We start from the raw sequence: 27,730 nt of genomic DNA, 5'->3' as shown, positions 1-27,730 counted from the left end.
AGATTTACAAACTCAGCCAAGAACAGTGGTGGCAGAGCCTGGCTGCTTCAAAGAAGACACGTTTTAGACGATACTTCTGTGTATGGGCAGGAAAACTTGAGGACTATATTTGTGACTGATTGTGTAACAGTTTATTTCAGTTTCTGTTCTGTGGAAAGTGTAGAGCATTCCAACAGAGGGTTTTAATGTAGATTTTATTTTTTTGCACCTATTGTGTTGCTTGCTAGATGTAATAGTCTGATCATGACATTGAATAAATGTGTCTTTTTAAAAACAGTCTGCTCTGAGGCCATTATGGTAAACTACCCCAACAGAGTGAAGTCAGATTTCCTTCAGGGTGATGCTGGGTTCCGAATTTATTTACAGCCTGCTTGGGTGGAGAAGCCCCTGTCTTCAGAAAGCTTGGTGTAGTTAAACTAACAGTTACTGTGTTATGACCTGGCGTTCACAGCTAGAAAGGTCACCCAAGCAAAGTCATGGAGTTTTTAGGTTACTAATACGATTATTGGCATATCCTATGCAATATATCTAACTTGAATTATGGTGCCGTGTAAAGTTCTAGATGGGAGTGAAGTTTGTGAGTCATTCGTTATCACGTGTAATCATTTAATAACCTCTTGAGAGAATTCTTTGGTGGTATAGAGCTTCGGACACCACAGTTTTACTCTTGTGGCCCGGGTTCAACCCCTGGCCAGGGAACTAAGATCCCATGAGCTGCTCACTAGAAGCAAAGGAACCAAACCAACGAAAACAAAAACACCCCTCTTGGATGGAATGAAAAAAAAATTAAAGCAACTTTAAAATAAGATTGTTTCCCTAACTGATAAGCATAAAATTTTTCACACAGAAGGTTAATATTGAAATTCGTACAAGTAATAGTTAACATTTATTGAGCAACTCACTGTGTATTTATTCCTCCCACCAGCATAGATACAGGTTCTATTACTAGCTCAGTTTTCTAATGAGGAAACTGAGTCCTTGGGAACATCTGACAATATTTAGATCCCCTTATAGCTATGGAGGTGATTATACTGCCTGAAAGGAATCCATTTTTGGAGGAACTTTTCTATATGTTTCTAGAACATATTCTTGAAATTTGAAATTGCAGCAATTTCTTATACCTCTTCATAGAGTGTTTGCCTTAAACCTGTCTAGATCTTTTTAGGTGTATGTTCTGAGGAACACCTATGGTGTGAGAAGTATTTTAGCATGAGTGACTTGGCTTCCTGGCTTAAAACATTCAGGTTTACTGTTTCTTAGATATTCTAGAACTGAGGTTAGCACTGACAAACCTGTGTACATGTAGATAAATCTAATACCTGCATTTCCCTCTACTTTGAGATTAGCAAAAATACTGACATTTTATTCAAATCAACGGGTTCAATGTGTATTGTCAGCTGCTGTGTTATTCAGAGATGTGTTTCAAGATGCCACATATAAGAAAATGATGAGCTCTTTTGACATTAAAATGACCCAACTAGGTTCTATAAAATGTTTCAGCTATATTAGTTGATAATATTTTTGGACAGCTTGACCCATTAGATTTTCAGCATTCTTTTTCCTTATAGTAGTGTTATCAGTTAAGAAGCAACTATGTGTATCCATCAAAATGGTTCTCAAACACAATGTGACATTTTGGTCTATTTGGTTAGTTCTGAGGTACACTGAATGTAACTTGTTACTTATAGTTAAAATAGCTCGCTAATTTAAAAGTTTGCCAATTATTTACTTTTTTTAAAAAAAAATGCCTGTAATATGATTATTCTGCTACCTTCCTCTGTCAGAGGTGGAGTTAAAGATCTCTTATCAGGAATGTGCACCATTCTCACCTATGGGAATACACTTTATATCAGCATGGAGTGAAAAGTTTAACCATTATCATTTCAATCTTTTCCCTCCCCACACCTTTCTTACAGGAACTTTACCAGTTATTCAGTCTTTGGGAGGAGAGACTCTGTGATTTGGAGGAAAAGTGTAAAAACATCCAGAAACCAGTTAGCAGTGTTCAAGAAAATACAGAGCAGTAAGCTGTTTTTAAATTTGCTTTAGCTTTTCTGTACCTGAAATTCTTTCTGAATAAAAAGTTTAAATAGTACAAATACGATCAACCTACTTTCTCATATATTTTATTATGTTCATTTTATCATCCTCATTTCCTCTCTCCCCTGTCTTTGTAATATTGTATATTATATAATATATAATATTATGTAGTACATTGAAATGAAAGTTGTTCAGTCGTGTCTGACTCTTTGTGACCCCATGGACTGTAGCCCACCAGGCTTTTCTGTCCATGGAATTCTCTAGGCCAGAATACTGGAGTGAGTAGTTGTTCCCTTCTCCAGGGGAACTTCCTTACCTAGGGATCGAACCTAGGTCTCCCACATTGCAGGTGGATTCTTTACCGTCTGAGCCACCAGGGAAGCCCATATAGTTAGTATGTTTTATTGTATAATATTGCCTGTAGATGAACAATCTTTTGAATGACAGTGGATACAGATATATATATTATATAATATATTATATATATATATGTATATATATATATATATATAACTTTCTGAATAAGTTTGGGTCTTTGTAATCTCCACTTTCCCCCAAATACTTCAGTGTCTATCCTAAAAACATAAGATACTGTCTTATATAATAATTATTTTATTAAAAAATTTTATTGGAATATAGTTGATTTACAGTGTTGTGTTAGTTTCAGGTGTACAGCAAAGTGAATCAGTTAAACACATACATATATCCCATTTCTTTTTAGATTCTTTTCCCATGTAGGTTATTACAGAATATTAACTAGAATCCCCTGTGTATACAGTAGGTTCTTATTAGTTATCTATTGTAACAATTATCTTAAATTGAGAACTACTCTTATCTAATATACATAGCTGATTCAAATTTTTCCAATTCTCTCACTAATGTTTTTTATAAGAAAAAAAAAAAAAAGATTTTCCTCCTGGTCCAGGATTTAATTCAGAATCACACATTGCATTTAATTGTTATGTCTCTTTGAGTCTCTTTTAATCTGGAGCAGTTGCTTAGTCTTTGTCTTTCATGGCCTTTTCTTTTTCCAGGAGCATAGAATATTTATTTAGTAGAGTGTCCCTCATTTGGGGTGGCCTTCATGGTTAGTTGGAGTTGTCTAGAATAGCACAAAAGTCGTATGTTCTTAGTGCATCTCAGATATCAAGAGGTTTATTTTAACTTTGATAATTTGGGTATAGTGTTGTCCTCTAGATTTCTCCCCTGTAAAGTTCCTTTGCAATTAATAAAGAACTTAAGGAGAGATACTTTGAAACTGTATAAGTATCCTGTTCTTCTTAGAATCCATTGATATGTATGTCTGAAATTATTATGATAGTGGTTGTCAAATGATCTTTTTCTAATCCCATCATTCCTTCTACATGTGTTAGCTGGCATTCTACTGAGAGGAAGAGCTTTCCCTTTCCCTTGCCATTTATTCTTATTCACTTATGTTATCATGTACTCACGGATTCTTTTATCCTCTGGGTTATCATCCACTATATTTTTATTTTGATGCTCAAATTATCCCAGGTTTTTGTATTGTTGTTTTTATCGGGGTTTTTTTGTTTGCTTGTTTGTTTTTGGCTGTGCAGCGTGGCATGTCAGATCTTATTACCCTGAACAGGGATCAAACCTGTGCCCCCTGCGGTAGAAGCATGGGGCCCTAACCACCGGGCAGCCAGGGAGCGCCCTGCCCCAGTTTTGACTAGTGAGAGCCTCTTCCGTTGTCTTGTGTCCTCCTGATATGATCTGTCTTTTTTGAGGGGTCGCCAAGAATCAGATGCAACCGAGCAACTAACAGACACACATAGCATGGTGTTCTAGTAATCTTGTACGTTCTCAGCTCCAGCTCTACAATCACAGTAATAGAAACCAAGATCTGGGCACTAGATGTTCTTACTGCTACTGGGGTGTCATTTTTCTAAGGCTTCTCAGGTGGACATAGCTGGAAATATATGTGTGAATGTGTACGTATATGTGCACATAAGTATCTTTTCATTCCATATTTGTGCTGCTTTCTCAGACTGTGAGAAACTTGGCTCTCATCCACAATATATTTATGTATTTGCTCAATTTTAGAATACACATTAAGTAATTTAACAATTTCTAACTCATATTCATGATGAAATATTTATTTGCTAATTAGAGCAAGGTTTGGCAATCTATGACTCTGGGCTGGATGCCTGCTACTGCAGATAATTCTATGGACATAACCATGTTCGTTTACTCCATCTGCCAGTTTGTTTATGTGTTGCCTTTGGCTGTATTTAGCTGCTTTTGCACCACAAAGAGTATATCAAAGACTACTTGTAAGCCTAAAATATTTGCTATCTGGATTTTATGGAAAAAGTTTGCTGATTCCTGTATTAGTCTTTAATGTTACTTTACAGTTCATTGCTTGCCAGTCTCATATCCTTATCATATAGCTCAATCACACTTATGTTTTCTTTTAGAAGTTTTATAATTTTATGTAAGATTCAAATCCATGAGTTTTGTTTTGTTTTGTTTTGTTTTAATTTGGCCATATCACGTAGCTTGCAGTAACTTAGTTCCCTGACCAGGGATCAAATCTGAGCCCCTGGCAGTGAAAGTATGAAGTCCTAACCATTGGACTGCCAGGGAATTCCTCATGATCTGGTTTTTAATTTTTTGTGTAAGGGATGGGTTTTGTCAAGATTTTTGCCTGTATATATTATAAACTCACAAGGATAACGATATTCTGATATCTACCCTTATTTTTGCCCATTAAATTGTTCCTTCCTGAAGTTTCAAGCTTTCTTCTGTTTGGAGAACTTCCTTTAGACTTTAGGGTAGGTCTGCTGCCCACAAATGCTGTTTTGCTTTGTCTGACAATATCTTGATTTTCCTTTCATTCCTGAACAATATTTTCACTGGCTATAGAATTCAGGGTTGACAAGTCTTTTCTTTCAGCACCTGGAATATGTTGTTTCATTTCCTTTTGGTCTCCAAGAGATGAGAAATCCAGTTATTCAAATCTTGTTCATATATAGGCAATTTCTCTGTAGCTGCTTTCAAGATATTTTCTTTATCCTTAGTTTTTAAACATTTGATTATATTGTGTTCGATTATGTATTTCTTTGATTTAATCCTCTTCGGGTTTGCTCAGCTTTGTGGCACTAGTGGTAAAGAACTGGCAAGAGATGTGGGTTTGATCCCTGAGTCAAGAACATCCCCTGGAGAGGGTATGGCAACCCACTTCAGTATTCTTGCCTGGAGAATCCCATCGACAGAGGAGCCTGGTGGGCTATGGTCTGTGGGATTGCAAAAAGTCGGACACGACTGAAGCAACTTAGAAGCAGCCTCTTGAGTCTGTAGACTTATGTCTTTCACCAGAGTTTGAAATTTTCATCCATTTTTTTTTTAAGCCAAGATTGATCAATTGGTGTTTTTGGCCTTGGCACACAGCTTGCGGAATCTTAGTTCTCCAACCGGGGATTGAACCCCAGGCCATGGCAGTGAAAGCACAAGTCCTAAGCAGTTGACTACCAGGAAACTCCCTCCATTATTTCTTTGAACATTTTCCAGCACTGTATTTTTCTCCTCCTCTGATTCTAGAACTTTGATGACACAAATGTTAGGTTTTTTATTTTTTATTGTGGTCCCATAGTTCTCTGAGACTATACATATATAGTTTATTTTCTCTTTGATAAGATTGAGTAAATTCTATAATCTGTCTTTATGATCACTGACCCTTCCTTTGCCCTGTTTAATCTACTGTTGAACCCATTCAGTGAGATGTTTTATTTCAATTACTGTTTTTTTCAGTTTTATAATTTCCTTTTACTCCTTTTTAAAAATCTCTTCTATTTCTTTGTTAAGATTCTCTTTTTTCTAGATGTATTTTAATCGCTCATTTAAAACATTTTTATGATGGTTGATTAAAATCCTTACAAAATTTGAATTATCTCAGTGTTGGTACCTGTTGTCTTCACTCATTCCAGGCGTGATTTTCCAGAGGGGTTTTCAGTTGTTTCCTGAACATTTTGCTTATTATGTTAGGCGCTTCAGAACCCTATTTAAATCTTTTTAAAGTGGGAAGGTCTTGGCCCACCTTTTGGGACTGTGATTCTAATAACAATTTAATTTTCAGAGTCTTCAGTTCAGTTCAGTTGCTCAGTCGTGTCCGATTCTGTGCGACCCCATAGACAGCAGCCCACCAGGCTCCTCCGTCCCTGCGATTCTCCAGGCAAGAACACTGGAGTGGGTTGCCATTTCCTTCTCCAATGATGAAAGTGAAAGTGAAGTCGCTCAGTCATGTCCGACTCTTTGCGACGCTGTGGACTTCAGCCCACCAGGCTCCTGCGTCCCTGGGATTTTCCAGGCAAGAGGACTGGAGTGGGTCGCCAGTGCCTTCCCCAAACTGTACTCTATACAGGACTGTACAGTAAGGTACACACCAGCACAAGCACTTGTAGAGAATGCACAAACATGACAATGGACACCAGACCTGTGAAGGAACTTACAAGGCTGGACATGTGAACACATGCTTGCATCTTTGAAAGTTTGCAACTTGAAGGTTTGCAATGTGGAGGACTTACTGTATTACAGCTTATTGCATTACAGCACTATATGCTGATTGTGTTAGTTCGGTACCTAGGCTAACCTTGTTGGAGTTATGAATGCATTCCCAGAGGGCTTCCCAGGTGATGCTAATGGTAAAGAACCTGCCTCCCAATGCAGGAGATGTAAGAGACATGGGATCCATCCCTGGGTTGGGAAGATTCCCCTGGAGGAGGAAATGGCAAGCCACTCTAGTATTCTTGCCTGGAAAATTCCATAGACAGAGGAGCCTAGTGGGCGACAGTCCATGAGGTCGCAAAGAGTCAGATACAACTGAAGCGACTGAGCACAGCACGATGCATTCTCAGAACAGAACTTGCTCACATGTAGGGGAGGACTAACTGCATCTCTAAGGTCCCTGAAACACTTTAATAAACAATCTATTAACAGCTTTTCTTCTTGTAGGATCTCATCTAGAATTAGCTTTTTAACTCTTCCTTCTGAAGCTCCTTCCATCCTCTGAGGGAGTCTGCCCTGTCCCCCCTCTGCAAGGATATTGTACACACCATAACATATCCCAGAGTCCAGCACCAGTCTAGGCCTGTCTGGGCATCCTTGCCACAGTAGCAGCTTACCTGGAACTTCAGCCACTAGAGAGTCCCATGGAAGGACTTTTAAAAGGGACTGAGTTGCCATGGGAAGGGAGTTTCTAATTGGAATGAAGTGATGGCAAGGCACTGGGAGTGGTTGGGTTACATATACTCCTTTAAATGGTTTCCAAGCTCGGTAATCAAAGCCTCTGTAAAGGCTTTCTTCACTTTCCCAGTCTACCTAGCTTTCAGAAGGGTAACTCATCAAACTGCAAATTATACTGCCCAGAGATAAACAATTTATAACAGTCTTACTTTTTCAAGACAGCCTCATACAAACTCCATATATTTTCCAGGATCAACTGTACAAATAAAGATTTCTTTCCTTTTGCCTGTAAAAAAAAAAAAAGGATGTATGGGTTTAAAATTTCTGAATATTTCATCACTATCTAACGTATTCATTCTTTTTTTTTTTTTAACGTATTCATTCTTGATGTGCTTTATTATCGATGCATCATTTCTACTAGAAAATGCTTATTCAACAACAAAGTAGAGGAAAGTAGCTATACGAATGCTTTAAACAGCCAATAATCCACAGTCAGTTACACTCACTCATCTCTTTCCGAACCATGGACACCACACACGAAACCACTCGGGGTGCAGCAGGGGAGGTGGATACATCCCTGCAGCTGCCCTCCCACTGCCATCAAAAGAACACATGGTACCCAAGCTGAGAGCTAAAACTCCACTCTAAAATGTCCATGGACTTCGTTCTAAAGGATGTTCTTAAAATATGAACACTGTTCAACTTCAAAGAGAAGATATTAAAAAAAACAAAACCCCTACTATTTCTCTTATCAAACTATACAAAATCACAGCATGAGCACTTTGAGATGGATACTCTCATAGGTACAAGAGATGGAATATAAACTGAAACCCTCTTTCTCAAGAGCTACTGGCAAGGTATTGAGAAATTAAGTCATCAGCTTGAATGACTGGTTAAAAAAAAATCGTAAAGGCCTAAAAATGTATGCATCAAGATGCCTATCACAGCTTTACTTAAAATATCAAAATATTTGAGAAACAGAAATAAAAACTGTGTTCAATCTTACGAGAATGATTACATGAATGATAATGATGTAACAGGGTGTTTATTACATGACAGGAATTGCTCTTAAGACTTTTCTTGGATATTTCATATAATTATCATAATCACTCCATGAGATAAATGTTACTATCTTCAATTTGCAGAGGAAAGAAACAGATAAATGTCACAGAACTAGAAAGCGGTGTAGCTGAGACTCAAAGAGAATCAGATTCTCAAACTATGCTCTTTGTTACTTCACTCCACTGGCTCCTTTTTAAATTGATTATTTATTTATTTAAAAAATTCTTAGAATGTTGTGTCAATGCTACTTTCTCCATTCATCCCTTCTCCCCCTCCCTGTGTCCACAAGTCCATTCTCTACATCTGTGTCTCCATTCCTTCCCTGCAAATAGGTTCATCAATACCATTTTTCTAGATTCCATATATATGCATTAATATACTATACTACTCTCTTTCTTACTTCACTCTGTATTAATAGGCTCTAGGTTCACAAACCTCACTGGAACTGACTCCAATTTGTTCTTTTTTACGACTAATATTCCATTGTATAAATGTACCACATCTTTATCCATTCCTCTATTAGTGGACTTCTTTCTAGGTTGCTTCCACACCCGGGCTATTGTATCTAGTGCTGCTGTGAACACTGGGGCATCTGTGTCATTTTCATTTAGGGTTTTCTCAGGGTATATGCCCAGGAGTGGGGCTGCCCGGTCATATGGTAGATCTGTTCCTAGTTTGTTAAGGAATCTACACACTGTACTGTTAATAAAGAACTTTCAATGACAAGGGAAGATGTCGCAATAGGATGTCAAGTGGGAAAGCGGCTACATTGTATAAACAGCGTAATCTCAATCAAGGGATATATGTTATCTAAACAGAAAGAATGAAAGCAATGAAAACCACACCATTAGCAGTGTTGGCCTCTGGTATTTTTTTTTCTTTCCTGTAGCTTTATACTAAGGAATACCTTCTAAAAGGAATATACATGCTCTTCAATGAGAATACATTTATAAAATCCTTAATTTTACATTAAAAAAAAAGTCTTCAAGAAAAGCATCCTTCCTTTGAGGCTAGGTGACTCAGCAGCCCTACAAGACCTCCACCGACAGAATGAAGAACTCCAGGGAGCACCTGCCTCACCCATCAGCAATGCAAGGTGACTGGTGTTCAATGAGGAGGCCTTGGCTGAGGCTAGGAATACAGGCCACACAGTGACGTCTACAAGAGACGTCTCTTTAGGAAGGGGACACACAAATGCATGATGCAAAATATGTGTCTTCAAGTTCACTGGCCCAGGATCTGGGATTTCTGCTCCTCTTAAATCAGAGAAGGCGATGGCACCCCACTCCAGTACTCTTGCCTGGAAAATCCCATGGGCGGAGGAGCCTGGTAGGCTGCAGTCCATGGAGTCTCGAAGAGTCGGACATAACTGAGCAACTTCACTTTCATTTTTCACTTTTATGCATTGGAGAAGGAAATGGCAACCCACTCCAGTGTTCTCGCTTGGAGAATCCCAGGGATGGGGTCGCACAGAGTCGGACACGACTGAAGTGACTTAGCAGTAGCAGTAAATAGGAAAAACACCACCACCACCACCACCACACAGTCCTTTGATCCTGATAAAGCACTCTCTTTAAGCAATACTTGGACATAAGACACATGAGCTTTAGCCAAGTATATACAGTAGAAAATCTCCCATAAACTGACTCACATAAACTGAGGCAAATTAGAAGTGTGTTACAGTGCAGGTTTTCACAGGGCAAGAATGTGACCACTGATCAACAGGCACAATAGTCCACAGTACCTGATCTACCTTCACAATCTTCTTAGCCTTCATATTTATATAGTAATCTCCCCACAATGCTTCCAAAAGAACTTCCTTTCTGATGCAAGTTTTTTGACTGTAGATTTTGGCAAAGTGCTCAATTCTGAAAGAAAAGCAAGTGTTCACGTTATTAATAACAACAGAATGAAGTATGACTCTAGCTAGCATTTGGGTGTTTCTGTTCCAGGTACTGTTCAACGTGCTCTGAATTCATTTCAACTCTCTTACAAGGTAGGTACTAATTATCTCCCCCCTTTCGCGGGAAAAGCATAATGAAGCACAAGATATCACATAGGTAACAAGTAAAGCTGGGATTCAAAGCCAAGCAGTCTCGCCCATGTTCCTGTCCAACTTTCCCTACATTTATATGAACGAGAATTCATGCTATCAATCCCTTTCTTAATTCTGCAAGTGTAAAACAAGAGGAACACTGGCCAAGGAAACAGGTTCCAGCTGTCCACTGCAACTGTGCCAACAATAAACTCTGTTTCAGTCCTTCACTGTAAGTTCCTATTGCTCATGAAGTAAATAAACCCTACAGTCAGAACCTGCCAAAAAAGGCTTTGTAGCATCTGAGATTAAACAGGAAATACATATACACTTACTTAGCTCTCTCCAGCCCTTAGAGAAACCGGTTAGCAGCAAGTCTGCTCTACTGCAAACCCCAGCCAAATGGGAGCAGTCACCAGACAAATAAGGATGCTGTATATTACACTATCGGCAGTGTCTGGATAAAGGACCCCCCAAAAAAATACTTTTTGCAGGGAACAGTATGTTCCTACACAATCTAAGCTTTGAGTTCAACTCTCAAAGTACTAGTAACTTACAAGACACCTGCTGTATTTTCCAAAGCATCCAAGGGTTAACTATAACCAAGTCCAATTGGCTGACATTCTCTTATGATTGGGAGCAATAAAAAGCTGGAGAAGTGGAAGTTGATAATTATGGTTGGAACCAGAAATATGAACAGCACCAGGCAGCAACTCAGAAGCAAAAAGAGACACTACAGAAACTACTGAAGATAAAATCCCAGTGCCCCCTCTCACTGAGAGTCACAGGAGAGAAACGTACCCAATCAGGAAGCAAAATTCATATCACATGGTTATAAGCCATCAACGTTCTGAAAGAGCTGGCCTCCAGGGTCCATCCCACGCAAAGTAATTCACTATTTAAAGCTTCATTTCCCATTTGATCCAAAAGACATTAACTTAGTAGAGGTCTTAAAAATTTTTTCTAACAGTTTAGTTTCTATTACATTATTTATAACTTTTCTATGTCAAGTTTTATATATTTTATATTTATTTATATAAGTTTATAGTGATATTATGGAGAAGGCAATGGCAACCCACTCCAGTACTCTTGCCTGGAAAATCCCATGGATGGAGGAGCCTGGTAGGCTGCAGTCCATGGGGTTGCGAAGAGTCAGACATGACTGAGTGACTTCACTTTCACTTTTCACTTTTATGCATTGGAGAAGGAAATGGCAACCCACTCCAGTGTTCTTGCCTGGAGAATCACAGGGATGGGGTCACACAGAGTCGGACACGACTGAAGTGACTTAGCAGCAGTAGCATAGTGATATTAAAATATAAACTATATTATTATGCTATATGTAAATAAGTTTATACATTTACATGTTATACTGTTTCATACAAAACTTTTTATATAAGATTATAAATAAATTTGTATACACAACATGTATATAACGGGGCATCCCTGGTGGCTAAGATGGTAAAGAATCCGCCTGCAATGCAGGAGACACAGGCTCGATCCTTGGGTTGGGAAGATCCTCTGGAGAAGGGAATGGCAACCCACTCCACTATTCTTGCCTGGAGAATCCCCTGGACAGAGGAGCCTGGCGGGCTACAGTCCATGGGGTCGCAAAGAGTCGGACACGAGTGCACAGCTCATGTATATAACAATACATAATTTATATATAATTTATGTATGTTGTTGCTTGCTCACTCATGAATTTTTTTTCCTAATGAAATTTCCTTTTTTTAAAAAAACAGTATCTCCTCAACAAGGGGTACAAATACTTAATGTCACTTACTGTTCTGATCAGGCACATTCTATTCATGCTTCTAGGATTTTTTTTTTAATGTTGATTTGTGCTTTCCAGACTATTATATTTTCTGTTATCTTTTACAACATGTCAGATATGTGTTCTATTTTTAACTCACAAAGTGGTAAACAAACTCTCGCAAACACTAAAACTGCTATAGAATCATAAATTAAAGCACTTGCCCATCTGCTTATAGGTCACTGTCTCCACCCTTTTCTAGTCTGTCATTTCTATACACATACCTACACATAAAGACACTTATAAATCTTTGAAAATCTTGCTCTTCATCCTTTACCTTCTTTTTCATCCCATTTACCACAAAAGTTGCTTATCAACATCAAACCTTTCTCCACTATTGCTCGGTGCTTTTATTCCTTTATCTGTCATTAGTTATAATGAAGCTTCTAGCAGGACTTCTCCATTCTTGAGTTCTGTTTTAATTCACTTCCTCTACTGAGTGACTTCAAACAGGATTCTCAGAAAAGATCTGCAGAACATGTTTTCCAGGACTTCACTGACCCATCAATCTTTGGCCAGTCCTCCTGAATGAGGATATGGCCACATATGAAATTACTGGGCCACATACGCTTTTGAGTCCGAGGTACCCAACGGGCTAATATTAATTGCAGGATTCTAAGATGCTGTGGCATGAAGAACTACTAGGAAGTGCTTTTCATCATCTTCTCTTTCCTGTCCCTGTTGAATAGGGTTGGGCCTCAGCTGTTTACCTAAACTAGAAACTATTAACAGATCGTTGTTGCCACCTAACCAAGCCATTGTGTTGCTGCTTTTTCAGAGCAGATTCTCCTGGAGTAACAACTATTAACAGGACAAATTCAGGCCATACGGCCACTAGTTACACTTCTTAATCCTGTCCCACTACATGAGAGTTCATAGAAACATTTTCTAAATTCTGAAATGTGCTCATTTCCACGTTTTGTGACACGTGGAGTTCCCTATTCACTGACATTTTAGAGGAAAATTGGAAGGAAAGGGTCTCCAGTGCTTTCATTTCCAACACCCTTTTCCCATAAGTTAACATGTCAAATAGCTGAGAACAGGCACTAGCAGATCTCCAAAGATGACATTGTCTAATACAGGGGAATTGATCTACTGACTGAAAGTAAGTGAAAAACGTTCAAAGTTGTGAAGGATACTGCAGTTCCCCTGATTTCATTCATTCAAATCTCTCCCCATTCCGTCTTCCATGATCAACTCCCCCTAATTCGTGAGATTTAGACTAAAATTCACATAGAACATTCAATTACTTATGAAAATAAGTACTAGAAAAGGAGAAGCCCCCACCTTGTGGCTCACTAACAAAATGCTTACAAAGTAAGAAATCAATAGGTCTGACTTGCTTCTGTAACTGAAGGAATCACTGAACGTTCTAGCTCAAAGAAACTCTTAGACTTTATCTTAGACCTACATTATTATTTTTCAAATTAAGAAACTGAGGACCAGAAAGTTGATAACTACATATGAAAACTGTACAACTACATATGAAAACTACAAATGTTCAGGTTTGTTAACTTCCATTTTCACTATAATCCATTATCTGAATGTATTTAAGTCTGATATGATCTTTATAGCAAACCAAGGAATCTATAATTTATGACAAACTAACACACAAAAATTACAGTATTATAATTTATCATGCCACCCCAGGCAAATGTGTTCAGTCAAAATGAAGTTGAAGAGTAAGTTCCTGTAAAAAGGGAGATGGGAAATAACCAAGGTTGGTTTCGCCTGGTCCCTTATTCCTGGTTCTATTATCCCCACAAACTGTATGAAAGGTTAAGCCCACAACTAAAGTAAATTTCATTATATCCCACAACTGTTTATCCAAGTTGAAGGCATTTTTCCTCAAGGTAAAAAAATTCTTTGAATTTTCTGATTCCACGGGTAAGCAATGGTTGTGGTTAGAAATGTAATCAATTACCCACACATTCAAAACTGCTATCACTCCTACTTGGCCTGAGCATGTACATACCCAGAAGGGCAATGAGAGGAAACAAGGGTGCCAATATTCCACAGTGACGATCCCACAGAAGTACCATGGTAAGGAAGCATGAATTTCAGTGCCAGGCAGTCTTTTAAACTCAACAACAGCTCTGCCACTCAGTGGTTGGGTAATGTTTAAGAAATCATCACATCATCTTCACTGCAGCATTACTGACAATAGCCAAGGTATGGAAACAACATAAGTGTCCATTCACAGATGAAAGGATAAAGATGACGTGGTGTGCGCGTGCGCACACACACATGAATAGTATTCAGCCATAAAAAAGAACGCAAACTTGTCATGTGCAACAACATGGATAGACCTCGAGAGCATTAGGAGATACGTCAGATGGAGAAAGATAAGAACAAATACTGCATGATCTCACTTGCACATGTAGAAGCTTTAAAAAACAAAACCAAAAAGCAAGCATCTTACAGATACAGAGAACAGACTGGTGGTTGCTAGAGGCAAGGAGTAGAGGGTTGGCAAAATGATTGAAGGGGGTCAAAAGGTACAAACTTCCAGGTATAAAATAAGTCATAGGATGCAATGTATATAGCATGGTAAGTAAAGTTAGTAACATTGCATTGTGTAACTAAAAGTTCTTAAGAGTCAAAGTTAAAAATTCTCATCACACACACACACACACAAATTTTCGAACTATGTAGTGTGATGGAAATTACTTACTGTAGTGATCATCTATATACAAATATAAACAAATATTTACACAATATGTACAAAGATAGAGTACGTTGTATACTTGTAATCAATATAATGGTATATGTCAATTATACCTGAACAAAAACAAAGTGGGCAAAGAACATGAAAAGACATTTCACCCAAGAGGATACATAGATAACAAATCAGCTCATAAAAAGGTTCAACCTCAGAAGCTGTTAGGACAATGCATATTAAAACCATAAAAGCACATCAGTATATACCTAGCAGAATGGCTAAAAAAGAAAAAACAGAAATACTGATGATACCAAATGAGGGTTAAGATGTGGAGAAATGGGTCACCACACATTGCTGGTGGGAATGTGGTACACCTACTCTGGAAGAATTTGAAGGTTTCTTTAAAAATCAAACATATAACAACCCTAGGACTCAGCAAATGCACTTCCAGGCATTCATCCCAGAGAAATGAAAACTTATGTCCACATAAACACCTACACATGAATGCTTATAGCAGTTTTACTCAGAGTAGCCCCAAACCAGAAAAAACCCAGATGTCCTTCAATGGGTAAATATTTAAACAAACTGTGGTACAACCAATACTATGGAATAGGACTAGACAATGAAAAGGAAACACCCAGTGATGCATGCAACAATTTAGATAAGTCTCCAGAAAATGATGCTGAAAAAAATCCAATCTAGATAACATTCTATGTTGTTCAAGTGCATTTCTATAACATTCTTGAAGTGATAAGTTATAGAAATGCAGGACAGTTAGTCGTTAAGGAGGAGCTGTGACTGGGACGGAAGTAGGTGTTGCTATGTTAGTGCAACGCGAAGGTGCTCTGTGGTGATGGATTATATCAATGTTAATAGCCCAGCTGTGATGTTACACTACAGTTCTGGCGTAGGTGACCAATCTTATTTCCTACCTCAGAGAGAAAACGGAATCTACTGTTCAAAGATCCTGCAGGCTCCCCATCATCCAACTTTAAGTCCATCTCTACAAACACTGCTGGTTCTCCTCCTTCCGTGGCAGGGCAGGAGCATTCCACCTGTACCGTGCCTGACTGTCTCTTTAGGGAGCTGGATCCACTGACCCAGACTTTCTCACTGCTCTACCTTTATCATTTCCTTCCTGTAGCAAACAAACATTCTCAACGTGGCCTCATCAATGGTGCCCCACTGTCTTGAAAAAGACATTTCAAACCTCCAAGCATGGCATACAGGATTCACCAGAATCTAAACTATTCCTTTCTATTCCCATCTCTTATCACTACTGTCCTTGATCTAGTTCTTCACTTGTAACCAATAATTTACATTCTTTGAATGGAACTTGCACTGTGTTTTTCTTTCCTTTCTATAATGACTCTGTATATCTTATTTCTTCTGTCTTGAAGGCCTTGGCCGTGACTCTCCCCTGGAACACATTACCTTTCTTCCATCTCAAGACTCCTATTATAAGACTCTCCCTAACTCTCCCCTTCCTACTGACCCATTCTGGGTGAGGCAGGCCTCATTTATGTTCTCAAATCACATTTAGGGTTTGTCTTATTGTTCCCCAAACATCTTTTACGTGTTTTTCTCTCCTACCCCACTGTGAGATCTTTGAAGATAGGGACTCTGACCTGTCTGTGTTTATATTCACAATTCTTAGCATGATGTAAACCTTCAAGAACTCATTTATTCAACATACATTATGGTAATGTCTGCTGAGTAAATAAATGAATGAAAGCTCTGGTAAAATTTCACCCAAATACAGGTAATAAAAAAACCCATCGGGATGGGGAATACATGTAAATCCATGGCTAATTCATGTCAATGTATGACAAAAAACAACTACAATATTGTAAAGTAATTAGCCTCCAACTAATAAAAATAAATGAAAAAAAAAAAAAAAACTGATGAGTAAAAAAAAAATAAATACATAAAAACCCAAAGAGTTCCTAATATTGGCTTCACTTAAAAACCCAACCACAAGACTTTAAACAAGAAAACATTGAGAACTACTGTCCAAGTTTTCTATTACAGGATGCCCCCAGGAGATGGAGGCGACTCCTGAGATGATGCTAGCTCTATTGCCTCTGCTGCAGTATGATGACTCCAACACATTTAAGTCGACTTTCTGCAGCAAAGCCTCATACTCAACCTAGCAACTTCCTTACAACTCTCCTTTGAGCCACAGTTTTTAAAGTACTGAAATAAAGGATAAAATGCCTGTTCTAATAAATTCTTGAGGTGAGAATAGGCCTCCTGTGGGGTCAATTTCAGTTCCACTATCAAGCGATCTATCTTACTGATCACCAAAACCAGACGGATGTTTTCGAGCCAGGCTTGCTGCAGAACTGCCTGTGTCTGATTAAAACTGAAAAGAAAATGTAAAGCTCATGATTTAAATTAAAGCACATTAGAAAATCCTGATTAATAAGTAGCTTATTTTCATGCTCCTTTATCACATACAACTCAGACCATGCCAATCAGACACAGGTATTCATTAGACAGTCAGAAATATATAACACAGAAGCAAAGAACTGCAGGCAGGAAATTGTTCTTGCCTTTATGGAACAGACAATTTATTTAAGAAGGATAAAGTAAAAAATTGTGTATAAGATAGTAAGAGTTTTGTGAAATTAAACACACACAAGAACACACACAGTTTGTTGAATGATCATTAAAAAAAAAAAAAAAAAACCCACTCATGCTGTAACACACAGGTGGAAAAACAGAGTATGTCCCCAGAAGCTCCTTGTGTACACTTTCCTGATCATAAACCACTTCTTAGCATTAACCACTATTTAGCTACTTTGAAGTCACGTTTGTTAATTTAACTTAACTTGTCAGGACACCCAGCACACTACATAGACTAAGGTTTTGCTTCTCTAGATGCAGGAACTGTGTGCTTACAGTCAGTCAGAGAAGTTACAGAATAAGTACAGCACGTCTTCCTGGAATGATCAGATTTTCTCCATTTCTACAAGAAAACCTCATTTCATTGTGCTCTGCTTTACTGTGCATCATAGATGTTGTTTTTCCTTTTTTTTTTTTTAAACAAACTGAAGGTTTGGGCAACTCTGCATCAAGCAAGTCTATTGGTGTTCCAATAGCATTTGTTCACTTTTTGTTGTTCTGTCAGATTTCCGTAATTCTCATGATACTTTACAGTTTTCATAATTAATACAGTTGTTGTGATCTGCCATCAGTGATCTTTGATGTTACTATTACAACTCAATGAAGGGTCAGAAATGATTAAGTATTTTTTGGCAATAGAGTATTGTTTTAATCAAGGTATGTACATTTTTGTAGACTTAATGCTATGGCATACTTAAGAGACTTCAGTATAGTATAAACATAACTTGGTTCACTGGGGAACCAAAAAAATTCACGTGACCTGCTTTACTGCAACATTCACTTTACCGCAGTGGCTCAGGACCAAACCTGAAATATCTCCGAGGTATGCCTGAAATGTAAGCATTTTACTCTTCCTTTTAAAAATCATTAAAACAAACGATGGTATGATAAGAAGTAGGACACAAAGGTGACAACATTTTTAAAGAAAAACCATAAGCTTTCAAAGAAAAATTATTTTAAAAACAGATTAGAAAGCCACTCTGAGTTTCATGCTGACAAGAGCTGTATGTTTACTCTGGCCTTAGGGAGAACTATTTGAACTTTGGTGGGAAAGGTAAGAAAGTGCAGATTAAGAATCTGGAAGAGGAAGAGAGGGGAGGAAGGGAGAGAGTGTGTGTGTAAGGGTGAGGGGGCCCACAGACTGAGTAACTAACAGAAGAGACTCTCCCACGTAGGGGAGAAGCAGCTCAGAATTTCCCTGTCAACAACCCCTCACAGTTGAGAGACTCTTTCACTGCAGGAAAGCCCCCAGGCCCCCCTACATGCCTCATTTCCACTGAGTCCATCTCCCAGAGAATACCACAGACATGTCAAAGTACCTTAAAGTCATTCTCTCTAACATCCCTTCAGAACTCGGGTGACTTAACTCCACCACAGACTGGGAACACTATGGAACATGAAATGGAAAACTAGCTTTCTGATGTCACAGAAATGTCTAAAGTGCCACATCATCATTGATGGTCAGTGCCTCCTCTCCCCCTGCCTTCTCTAACTAGTTAAACATTTCCAGGCTACCTGCGGGCAGATGCCTTCCACAGCGTCTACTATGACGATGCACCCGTCACAGATGTGAACAGCCGTGGACACTTCTGAGGAGAAACCCACGTGGCCTGGAGAGTCTATTAGGTTAATCAGGTACTCCTCATCACCTGAAATGAGATTTGAAAACACATATTGAGTAGTGCAGGTATGCAACCCTCCTCCTCAGGCAATTGAGAGCAGGAGAGCTTCTAAGAAATGACTAAAGAAAAGCTCTGTCACATAAAACAGAAGCTGGGAGGTTCTCGAAATCATTCAGCATTTTCATAGCCCAACCCTTCATTTCATTTTAGCTTTCATGCTAAAGCTCCCAAAAGTGAGGACATTTACCCAAGGTCACAAAAGCAGTCACAAGTCAGAAACGTACCCAGGTCTATCTATCAGCTTAGTCACTTCCTGTAAAGGTCCCAGGTGCCTCTAGACTTTGCAACTGGGGAAACAACACTTGTCTGTTCATGTGGCTCAGAATCAGAATCAGAAACCCTGGAGCGAGAAAAGGCTGATGTTCACTGCCTGGAACCCATGTAAATGTCCTAAGCCTCTACAATCTACTTGGAAATTCTCTATGTTCATATGACCCTAGACAGAAAGTCAGAGATCAAGGACCAACTATGTTTCACTCAATTTCACACTGCTAATATGTGCCATCATCGTAAAGCACAGGGCCTGCTGTCAGTCACTGAAAGAGGAATAGTGGTACACTTTTGTCTGAGGCTTACACACAAATACACACAATTGAAGATGAGAGGCTTGAACATGCTTAAAAGTTGACAGCACCAGGACACAGGAAGTAAGTCCAGAGCACAAGCCTTTCACAGTGACAGCAGGCAAGCAAAGATACTAACTATATTACACTGTGAGGGGTAGTAGCAAACAGCTGAGAGAATTTTCCTTTTCTCTGTAAAATAGAATGGACAAATGTCTGCTGAGTTTGTGGGAGAGGGACTGAGAGGTGGACTCGAAGAGAAAAGAGGGTTTAAGAGAGCTCCAGTGGGAGAGAATGAGCAGGGTCTGACAGAGGACACACGGAAGTCTGCCAGTAGCCAACGACTAGCCCAGCCCAAGGGTATGAGGAAGATATGTGGAGTCAGCTCTACCAAGGGTTAGAGTTTTACTGGGAGGACAGGAGGCCAAGACAGCAGATACACTGAGGGCCTCAGCGAGACTGTCAGGAAAAGACAAGTCTGGATAGTAGGAGGCAGAGATGAAATGAAGGATGCCAGTGGGGTGCAAGAGACTGAAGGTCTTCCTGAAGTCAAGTGCGTCCCTCGTTACACAGGTGAGAGAGCTGGAAAAGTAAAGATCATGGAGAAGGGAGTATTTAGATGGGAAATATTAGAGGACCCGTAAGGGGTGATATTAAAATGCAGAAAGCAGCCATGCTAGTGGGTGGGTGAAGTAGAGGGGTACACATCACTACTGTTGAGAAGCCAAGCTCAAGCTGTTGGAAGAGGTCATTTTTCAGACACAGGAAAAGCTACCTTGGTGGATTTGAGTAAAAAGGAAAATGATGAACCAGTTGCCAAAGTCACTAATAAATGGCGACCGGGGACTGTAACTGGAAGCTGAGGTGGTGAGAAGGAGCGGAGAATAACTAGATAGACACTAAGAGTCTCGAAGGACATGGAGTTTTAAAGCAACAGTGGAAGAACTAAACTGAACCAGAACCAGGGCACAAGGAGAAGGGTGATCCCATGTTCTCACCCAGGGACAGACAGAGTACGACAGAATAAACAGCACTCACTCAAAAGGAGGACAAGAGAGCAATGACTAGAAAACAGCCAGGCAGGGGGAGGAGGGAAAACTGAGGATGGAGGGACACAAGTTTACCTTGGGAAGTTTTCAGAGAAAGGTGTGGGCAGGAAGCGAATAGTGAGGGCTTGAGCGCAGGTGTGAGAAACACGGGGACAAGATGACTGAGAGGCCAGATCACGTGACCTCCATTTTGGGCAGTGACCAAAGACAACAGAGATGGGGGTGATGCCACGAGAGATGCCCTTAAGGGGCCAGAGCAACCCCTGGTGGACAGCAGAGAATTTCACTGAAGGGGGAATCAGTGGTGGCCTGGACTGAATGACTTTTGAGAGACTCCTGGTCCAAATAAACAGGTTGGAAATGTATTAATAGTTATTTGGTTCCCAGGACCCCTGAAGTAGGAAATGGCTACCCAATCCATTATTCTTTCTTGGAAAATCCCATGGACAGAGGAGCCTGGAGTGTTACAATCCATGGGATCACAGAGAGTCGGACACGACTGAGCACGCATTCATTATGCACGACTACTGCCACATGCTAACTACTCTGTCTCTGGGAAGGTCTCTTAATCTCTCTGAACTCCGCTTTGCACACATGTAAAATGAGGAGTATCTCCATTTCCCAGGATTGCCATGAGGGTTAAGCAAAATCACGCAGATGAGACATACAGCTCACAATCAAACCCTGGTGCACCCATCTTCTCAGATCTTGCATCATCTGAATGCTTCACAAAGTAAAGCATTCATTATCTTTAGAGGAAAAAAATCTGACCTTTAGTCAAACTAGGCACAATGGAACCCCATCCTCCAAGCCTGGTCCCAAGGGAAAAGGACAGTGATCAGAAACACAAGTGAATGCATACGTGTCTGGAAGTGACAGTAGCTCCTGGTATGTGCTGGCCTCGTCTGCATCTGGATGGCGTGAGTCAGTGTCCCCAGGGCCCAGGCTTTGAGATGAAGACCAGAGGGCCACAGAGCTGAGACCCTCTACTCGCCCATAACCGCAGACCCCTATGGAGGTGTCCGCCTGGTGGCACAGATGGTAAAGAATCTGCCTGCAATGTGGGAGACCCAGGTTTGATCCCCAGGTAAGGAAGATCCCCTAGAGGAAGAAATGGCAACCCACTGCAGTATTCTTGCCTGCAGAATTCCCATGAACAGAGGGGCCTGGCAGGCTACAGTCCATGGGGTCACAAGGAGTCAGACACAACTTAGCGACTAACACTTTCACTTCCTGGAGGTGTTTACAGAGGGGTGAACTTACAAGTGGACCTGTCTGCAGACAGCCTCCACATCCTTGGTCTCCACATTTGGAGCACATCTAAGCTACAGTATGGCTGCCTCTTGGGTAAACACCCCCTGAACCAGGCTGTCAGCTAGCACATATGCCTGAAGTACAAGCTGAAAGGCTGTTAGTGAAAGCCCACTACAGTTTGCTCTATACTGTACTTTACCATTTTCTAATAATTGCCAGTTTTTTTAAAAACTAGATTAGTTTACCAAAAATCTTGATGCCTTTTCTTGGAAACAAAACAAAACAAAACAGAAAAACACAGGGCATCTGTCAGTTGGAGCTAAAAACCACTAGCCACCATCCGGGTAGAGGGGTGTTTCAGGGGTGGATCGAGTTTACTCTCTGGCTCACAACAGTCCCATCCAGACTGCCTCATTCATGTAGAGGTGCTGACGCCAGCACCACACCAAGAACTAATGATACAGTACTGAATAATCAAGTGAAACTCCTGTTGGAATAAGTAGTTAACTCTTTGGGCAGGGGAGGGGGGCGCGGATTTAAGTTAGATACCTACCTCACAGCTTGCAAATACACACATACACATGCACAGTTATGACAGGATTCAATGTGAAAAAACAGAATAACTAGGGGTAAAACTAGAGCAATTTTTATTTCAATCTTGTGTTTTACTGTAAATTTTCTACAACACAAATAAAACTTGTAAATTTTAAAAAAATTTGTAAAAAGATGAATAGAATGAAACCTTCATTTGAGAAGTTCTGTGATAGCAATTATTTGTTCACAGGTATAAAGAATGGCTACAGAGTAGAAGTGACAATAGGCCTTTTGAGACTACTTAAAGAATAGTCCATGAACTTCTAAACTCTTCAAGTTCATAAAAATAAAGAGAGATAGGAAAAAAACTGACCACAGAGCCATTTGCTGGATCACAGAATTAGCATATACTCTTTAAAATATGAGAGGTAGTTTTTTAAAAATTAAGGCATTACTTTAAATACATTGGGATTTCATGTACCTAAGAGCTTCAAAACCGTTTTAAAGACTGACCTCAAAGAGAAGAGTCAGGCCCCACACAGCACAACCCTTGGTGCTAGTGTCAGAGACACGACACTGAAGGATAAACCACAGGCCAGGCCGTCAGGGAAATGAAATACATCTTTATTACTTTATTCTACTTATCAAAATTCACATGCTGTGTAAAATTTTCAAATAGTACAAAATAAATATTTTGAAAACTGTGAGTTTTCATATAATCCAGCCCCTGATAATTATGGTTAAGGTTTTGGTATACAGCCTTCCAGACACCTTCATCTACATACTTAATATATTCTTATCATCAAAACACATTTGTGTCTTATAAGTATTTACTTTGCAACTTGCTTTTTGTCTCTGACTTTATCTTTTCTCTATAATCACACAGTTGTTGGAACAGCTGCACAGCACTTCACAGCATGGATGTGTCAGTCTACTTAACTTTTCCAAAGACAGACACTAAGGCATTCTTTTCATTGATACAGACATTAGGGTGAATATCAATGAACATATATCTCACATGCTCGTATGACTATGTCTGTCGGACAACTCCCTAAAAGTATTACTGTCAGAGTGGCATCCTATCTGCAGATAAAAGCTACAGTGACCATGGCAATGCAGAGCCAAGTAAATAAGACTCCAGAGCTGAACAGGCAAGCCAGAAGACAAAGCGAGGATCCAGCGAGGAAATGGGACGATAAGACTGAGCCAGGGTCCTGTGACTCCAGACCTTCCCAGAGAAGATATCGCCACAAGCACCTGGGTGGATGGGGGCAGGTGTGAACTGCAAGTGCTTCTGCCCTCAAGCCAGTCAGAGGTCCCCATCTGTACCCAAGTCTGGACAGCCTGACTCTGATCTGAAAATAGATAATCTGGAAAGGCCAGAACGAAGTTTTTGGAAGGTAAAGCAAAAAACCCTGAGGCGTGAAACTGATTTGGAAAGAGAAACGAGGACACAAAAGATACGAAACCACTGTTCTGTAAAACGCAGACCGATGTACCTTCCGCATAATGCAGGGAGGTGGCACTGGATTTCATAGTGATCCCTCGGACCTGTTTGTCTTCTCTGCTGTCCATGTACCTCAACTGCAAAAACGCAACCTTAACATTAAAACGAACTGATGTGGACTTTTGTTTTAAATATTAAAATTTTTAGGCTTATTATTGCTGTGAAGTTGTTCATTAGGTCCCACTATTATTACTTTTTAAATCTCTGCAGCATTTTTCTTGCCTAGTATTATGTATTTCTTTCTCCTTTCCTTTTTCCTTGATCAGTTTCTAGATATTTATCAGTTGTAATGCAAGATAATCATACAATGTCTACATTGCTAGTAATTCTTTTTAAATTAACAGACTTTCTTTTTAGAGCAATTTTAAATTTCTAGAATAACTGGAAAGTAAAGAGGTTCCTAAGTACTTCTACACACAGTTCCCTCCCTGTTATTTACATCTTACATTGTGTGCAGGGTGGTACATGTTACAATCAATGAACCACTATCAATACATTACTATCAATTAAGGTCTATAGTTTACATTAGGATTTACTCTTATTAATTTATGCTTTATTATTTCATCTACTTACAGTAGAGTTATTGTACTCGTTCTAACTTCTCAAGTAGGAAAAATAAAAGCATTTTATTACTTTAGTCCCCCCAGTTTTTTAAGCCTCCCCTAGACAGTATCCTGGGCCAATTTCCTGGGGACCCAACCTGCCTCAAAGGCCCCATTCTTCCTTTAGTATCTCAGGTCTACTTTTCAAATTCAATTTTGCTTCTCCATCTCCTCTTCTCTGTATTACCAATCACTGGATAAATCCTGCTGACTATATCTTAAATTCACTGAAGGAAGGAATATCTTTATTTTTCTACTACAAATAAATCATTCTAAGTCCTTTCAATTCACAGCAAGAAACAAAGGTCTCTTTCATTTCATTTCCTAAAACACGATTTTCCTCACGACCCTCATACTTCAGAAGCCTTCTTTTGGTACTCAGGTTAGCCCTCAAGATCGTCATAATCTGATACAGTTTTTTGTACCAGTACAGTTTTCTTTCTCAGTAATTGCTAGGCAGATGTTCCACTCAAATCAAGTGCAACCCACAAATTAGACTTTATCCATTTTATCCACATTATTTCCTGCTGTGAAGCATCTATTCCACCTGTGAAATCTGTCACAATCGTGCCAGGTTATCATCTGACCTGCTGCAAAAACTCATTCTTGCACTTATAAAATATTAATATAAACTAATATAAAAGCAATACAGAAATAATTTTTTCTCAACAATCTATTTTATTTTGCTAAATGAACTGCCAGACTCTTAGATGCATGAACTATGCTCTAAACTTTTGGGATCTTTATGAACACAACAAATGCTTCATCACATTGTAGATTTGCTAACACTTACTGAAATGCAAGTATATATCAAATATAATAACATACCTTGCCTGCCAGGCGGCTGGAGAATATTCCATTGCTAGATATAAGACAGTCAGCCAAAGTAGTTTTTCCTGTTCAAGTAACAATATTAATTTAAATAGACTTCTTTTCTTAAAGGGGGAGGTAGGTAGATTGCATCCACATATTTAACATTTAACCATAAGAACTGCTTTACCAAGTATTTCCTATTTACCTACAGTATGTGAAAGAAGACACAATGAGCATTTTAACTAGACTTTTGAACAGTGCACTGTCTGGAAGGGCAAAGATTCTAGCACTCTACAGTGCTATAATCTGTATCTCCAACCCTGTGGATCAACCTTACTTTAAAAGCTGTCCAATAACTTTTTTTTTTTATTGAGGCATACTTTATACAGGGGCTTCCCTCATGGTTCAGTGGTAAAGACTGCCTGCCAATGCAGGAGATGTGAGTTCAATCCCTGGGGGGTGAGGAAGATCCTCTGGAGAAGGAAATGGCAATCCACTTCAGTATTACTGCCTGGAGAATCCCAAGAACAGAGGAGTCTGGCGGGCTACAGTCCAGGGGTTGCTGAGTCAGATACGGCTGAGCGACTAAACAACCACCCTTATCCTAGCGCCTTGCTGGCAGGAAGGGGTCTTTAAGATACAGCATAGCCTATCTCTTCACTTTTGTCTCCTCCTCCCTCACTTTCAGGATGGTATATAGGTTTTATTTTACACTCCCACCTCCTATCATTTTGCTGTGACTGGGTGAACAAAAAGCAGTTTGAAACCAAGAGCAGGCTTAGCAGGAGGCAATGCTGTGGCATGAAAGCAATGTTTGTTGGGAGCTAAGCACCATGGATCAGCCCACCTTGCCCTCTTGTGTCCCAGCCTCTGGTCACATACATTTCTTTCTCCCCTTCTGACACTATTCCCACTTGAAATGAGTGTCCCCATCTGCCATCTTGAATCACCCTTCAGGTTCATCTCTAATACTAATTATGCTATAAAGCCTTTTCTTAACCCATTCCTAGCTTCCTGACTCTCCAGCTCTCTCAACCCTTATCATCTACTTTGTGCTTGTCTCACTTTGTGTTGTCTCAACCCCCAAATCACCTCTACAGTTGAGGGGGTGCCCTGTTCATAAATTTCTACCATCTGAGCGCAAAGAACCCTGAACTTAGAACACAGGTTCTGAGAATATTAAGACTACAGACGTGTTATATTAGAAAGCCATTTCAAAAATACTTGATAGTTTAACAAAAACTCAACTTCTCATTTAAAAACCAACACTGTATACTATCTAGAAGAACACCAATCCCTAGTTGGCCGTGTTCTACCACATCAAACTTTTAAAAGAAATAAGACTTGCACCTTAGCATCACTCCAATGACACGTGTGGAGACACACCCCCTTAATTACTGAAAACAAGCTATTTAGAAAGGGCTCCTACGCACACAGTCGGACACGACTGAAGCGACTTAGCAGCAGCAGCAGCTTACCATGGTCTACGTGAGCCAAATTACAGATATCCCGAATGTTAGCAGTGTTTTTTTGGACCTGAATCATCTTATACAAACTATTGAGCACCACGGTCACTTATTTCCTGTGACTAAAAATTAAAGACGTATTACAAATGACTAAAGATCGGGACAATAAAAAAGGGTTTTTAATACTGGGAACTGACAAGATATCTCAAGTTTCTTCAAGTAAAAATTCAACGAACCGCTTATTAAAGTCAGATACCCACCCAGACATAAGTCCAATGTGAGCACTTCAGCAACTACTGTACTACGACTGTGGATTTTAGCCATCCTTCCGGATCTGCGATGAATCACAGAGCTCCTTAGGGCTGGGTGCCCAGTGACATCGGGAACTCTGCCCTGTACTCTCGGCTGGGGTGAATTTCTCCAGGTCAGTGATGACGTATCGCAACGGTCGTAAGCAGGAGAGAAGATGCTGACACCTCCTTCCGCTCCTCGATCTTTTTCCAAGTCCCTCCTCCTGCCACTCCCGCTTGCTTTCACTGGAGGGGAAACATTCAGCTTGATGGCTGCTACGAAGCCCGAATAAAGACTTGGGTCACGTGCTTGTTTGCTGAGCAAGTACAACGAACGTCTTTCATTTCTTCCCACATTGGGGAAAAGAAAAAATAAACCCTCATCTCCACCTTCCCCTCTTCACCACTCCCTTCTTCTTTTGAGGATTCCGGGTCCACAGTGAAAAGCAGTCGGGCGCGAGCGGACACTTAAGCTCGGCGGCAGCCGCTCCCAGCCCGGGTTCGCCGCCGCGGCGCCCCGGCACCGCC

At 39.8% G+C, this 27,730-nt stretch overlaps 1 protein-coding gene across 4 annotated transcripts; it reads right to left on the bottom strand.

The window, feature by feature from the left end:
• Positions 1–27,730, bottom strand: LOC122446682 (elongation factor-like GTPase 1). Of its 4 annotated transcripts, XR_006270973.1 has the most exons (7): positions 27,173–27,730; positions 25,462–25,529; positions 24,024–24,123; positions 18,958–19,091; positions 10,049–10,172; positions 7,444–7,528; positions 1–11 (listed from the first exon to the last, which is right to left on the bottom strand). XR_006270973.1 is itself a non-coding variant. In XM_043477164.1 (6 exons), exons 1-5 carry the CDS (start codon positions 27,234–27,236, stop codon positions 7,448–7,450), a joined length of 447 nt encoding a protein of 148 aa, XP_043333099.1. In that variant the 5' UTR covers positions 27,237–27,730; the 3' UTR covers positions 1–11; positions 7,444–7,447. The 4 variants fall into 4 exon arrangements, 2 of the variants coding, with proteins under 2 accessions (XP_043333099.1, XP_043333100.1); XM_043477164.1 differs by lacking the exon at positions 10,049–10,172; XR_006270974.1 differs by lacking the exons at positions 1–11; positions 24,024–24,123 and having other exon boundaries at positions 7,300–7,528.

The sequence above is a fragment of the Cervus canadensis genome, chromosome 8 (genome assembly GCF_019320065.1).
Source record: "Cervus canadensis isolate Bull #8, Minnesota chromosome 8, ASM1932006v1, whole genome shotgun sequence".
Lineage (NCBI taxonomy): Eukaryota > Metazoa > Chordata > Mammalia > Artiodactyla > Cervidae > Cervus > Cervus canadensis.
This window is presented reverse-complemented; position numbering and strand designations above follow the sequence as displayed.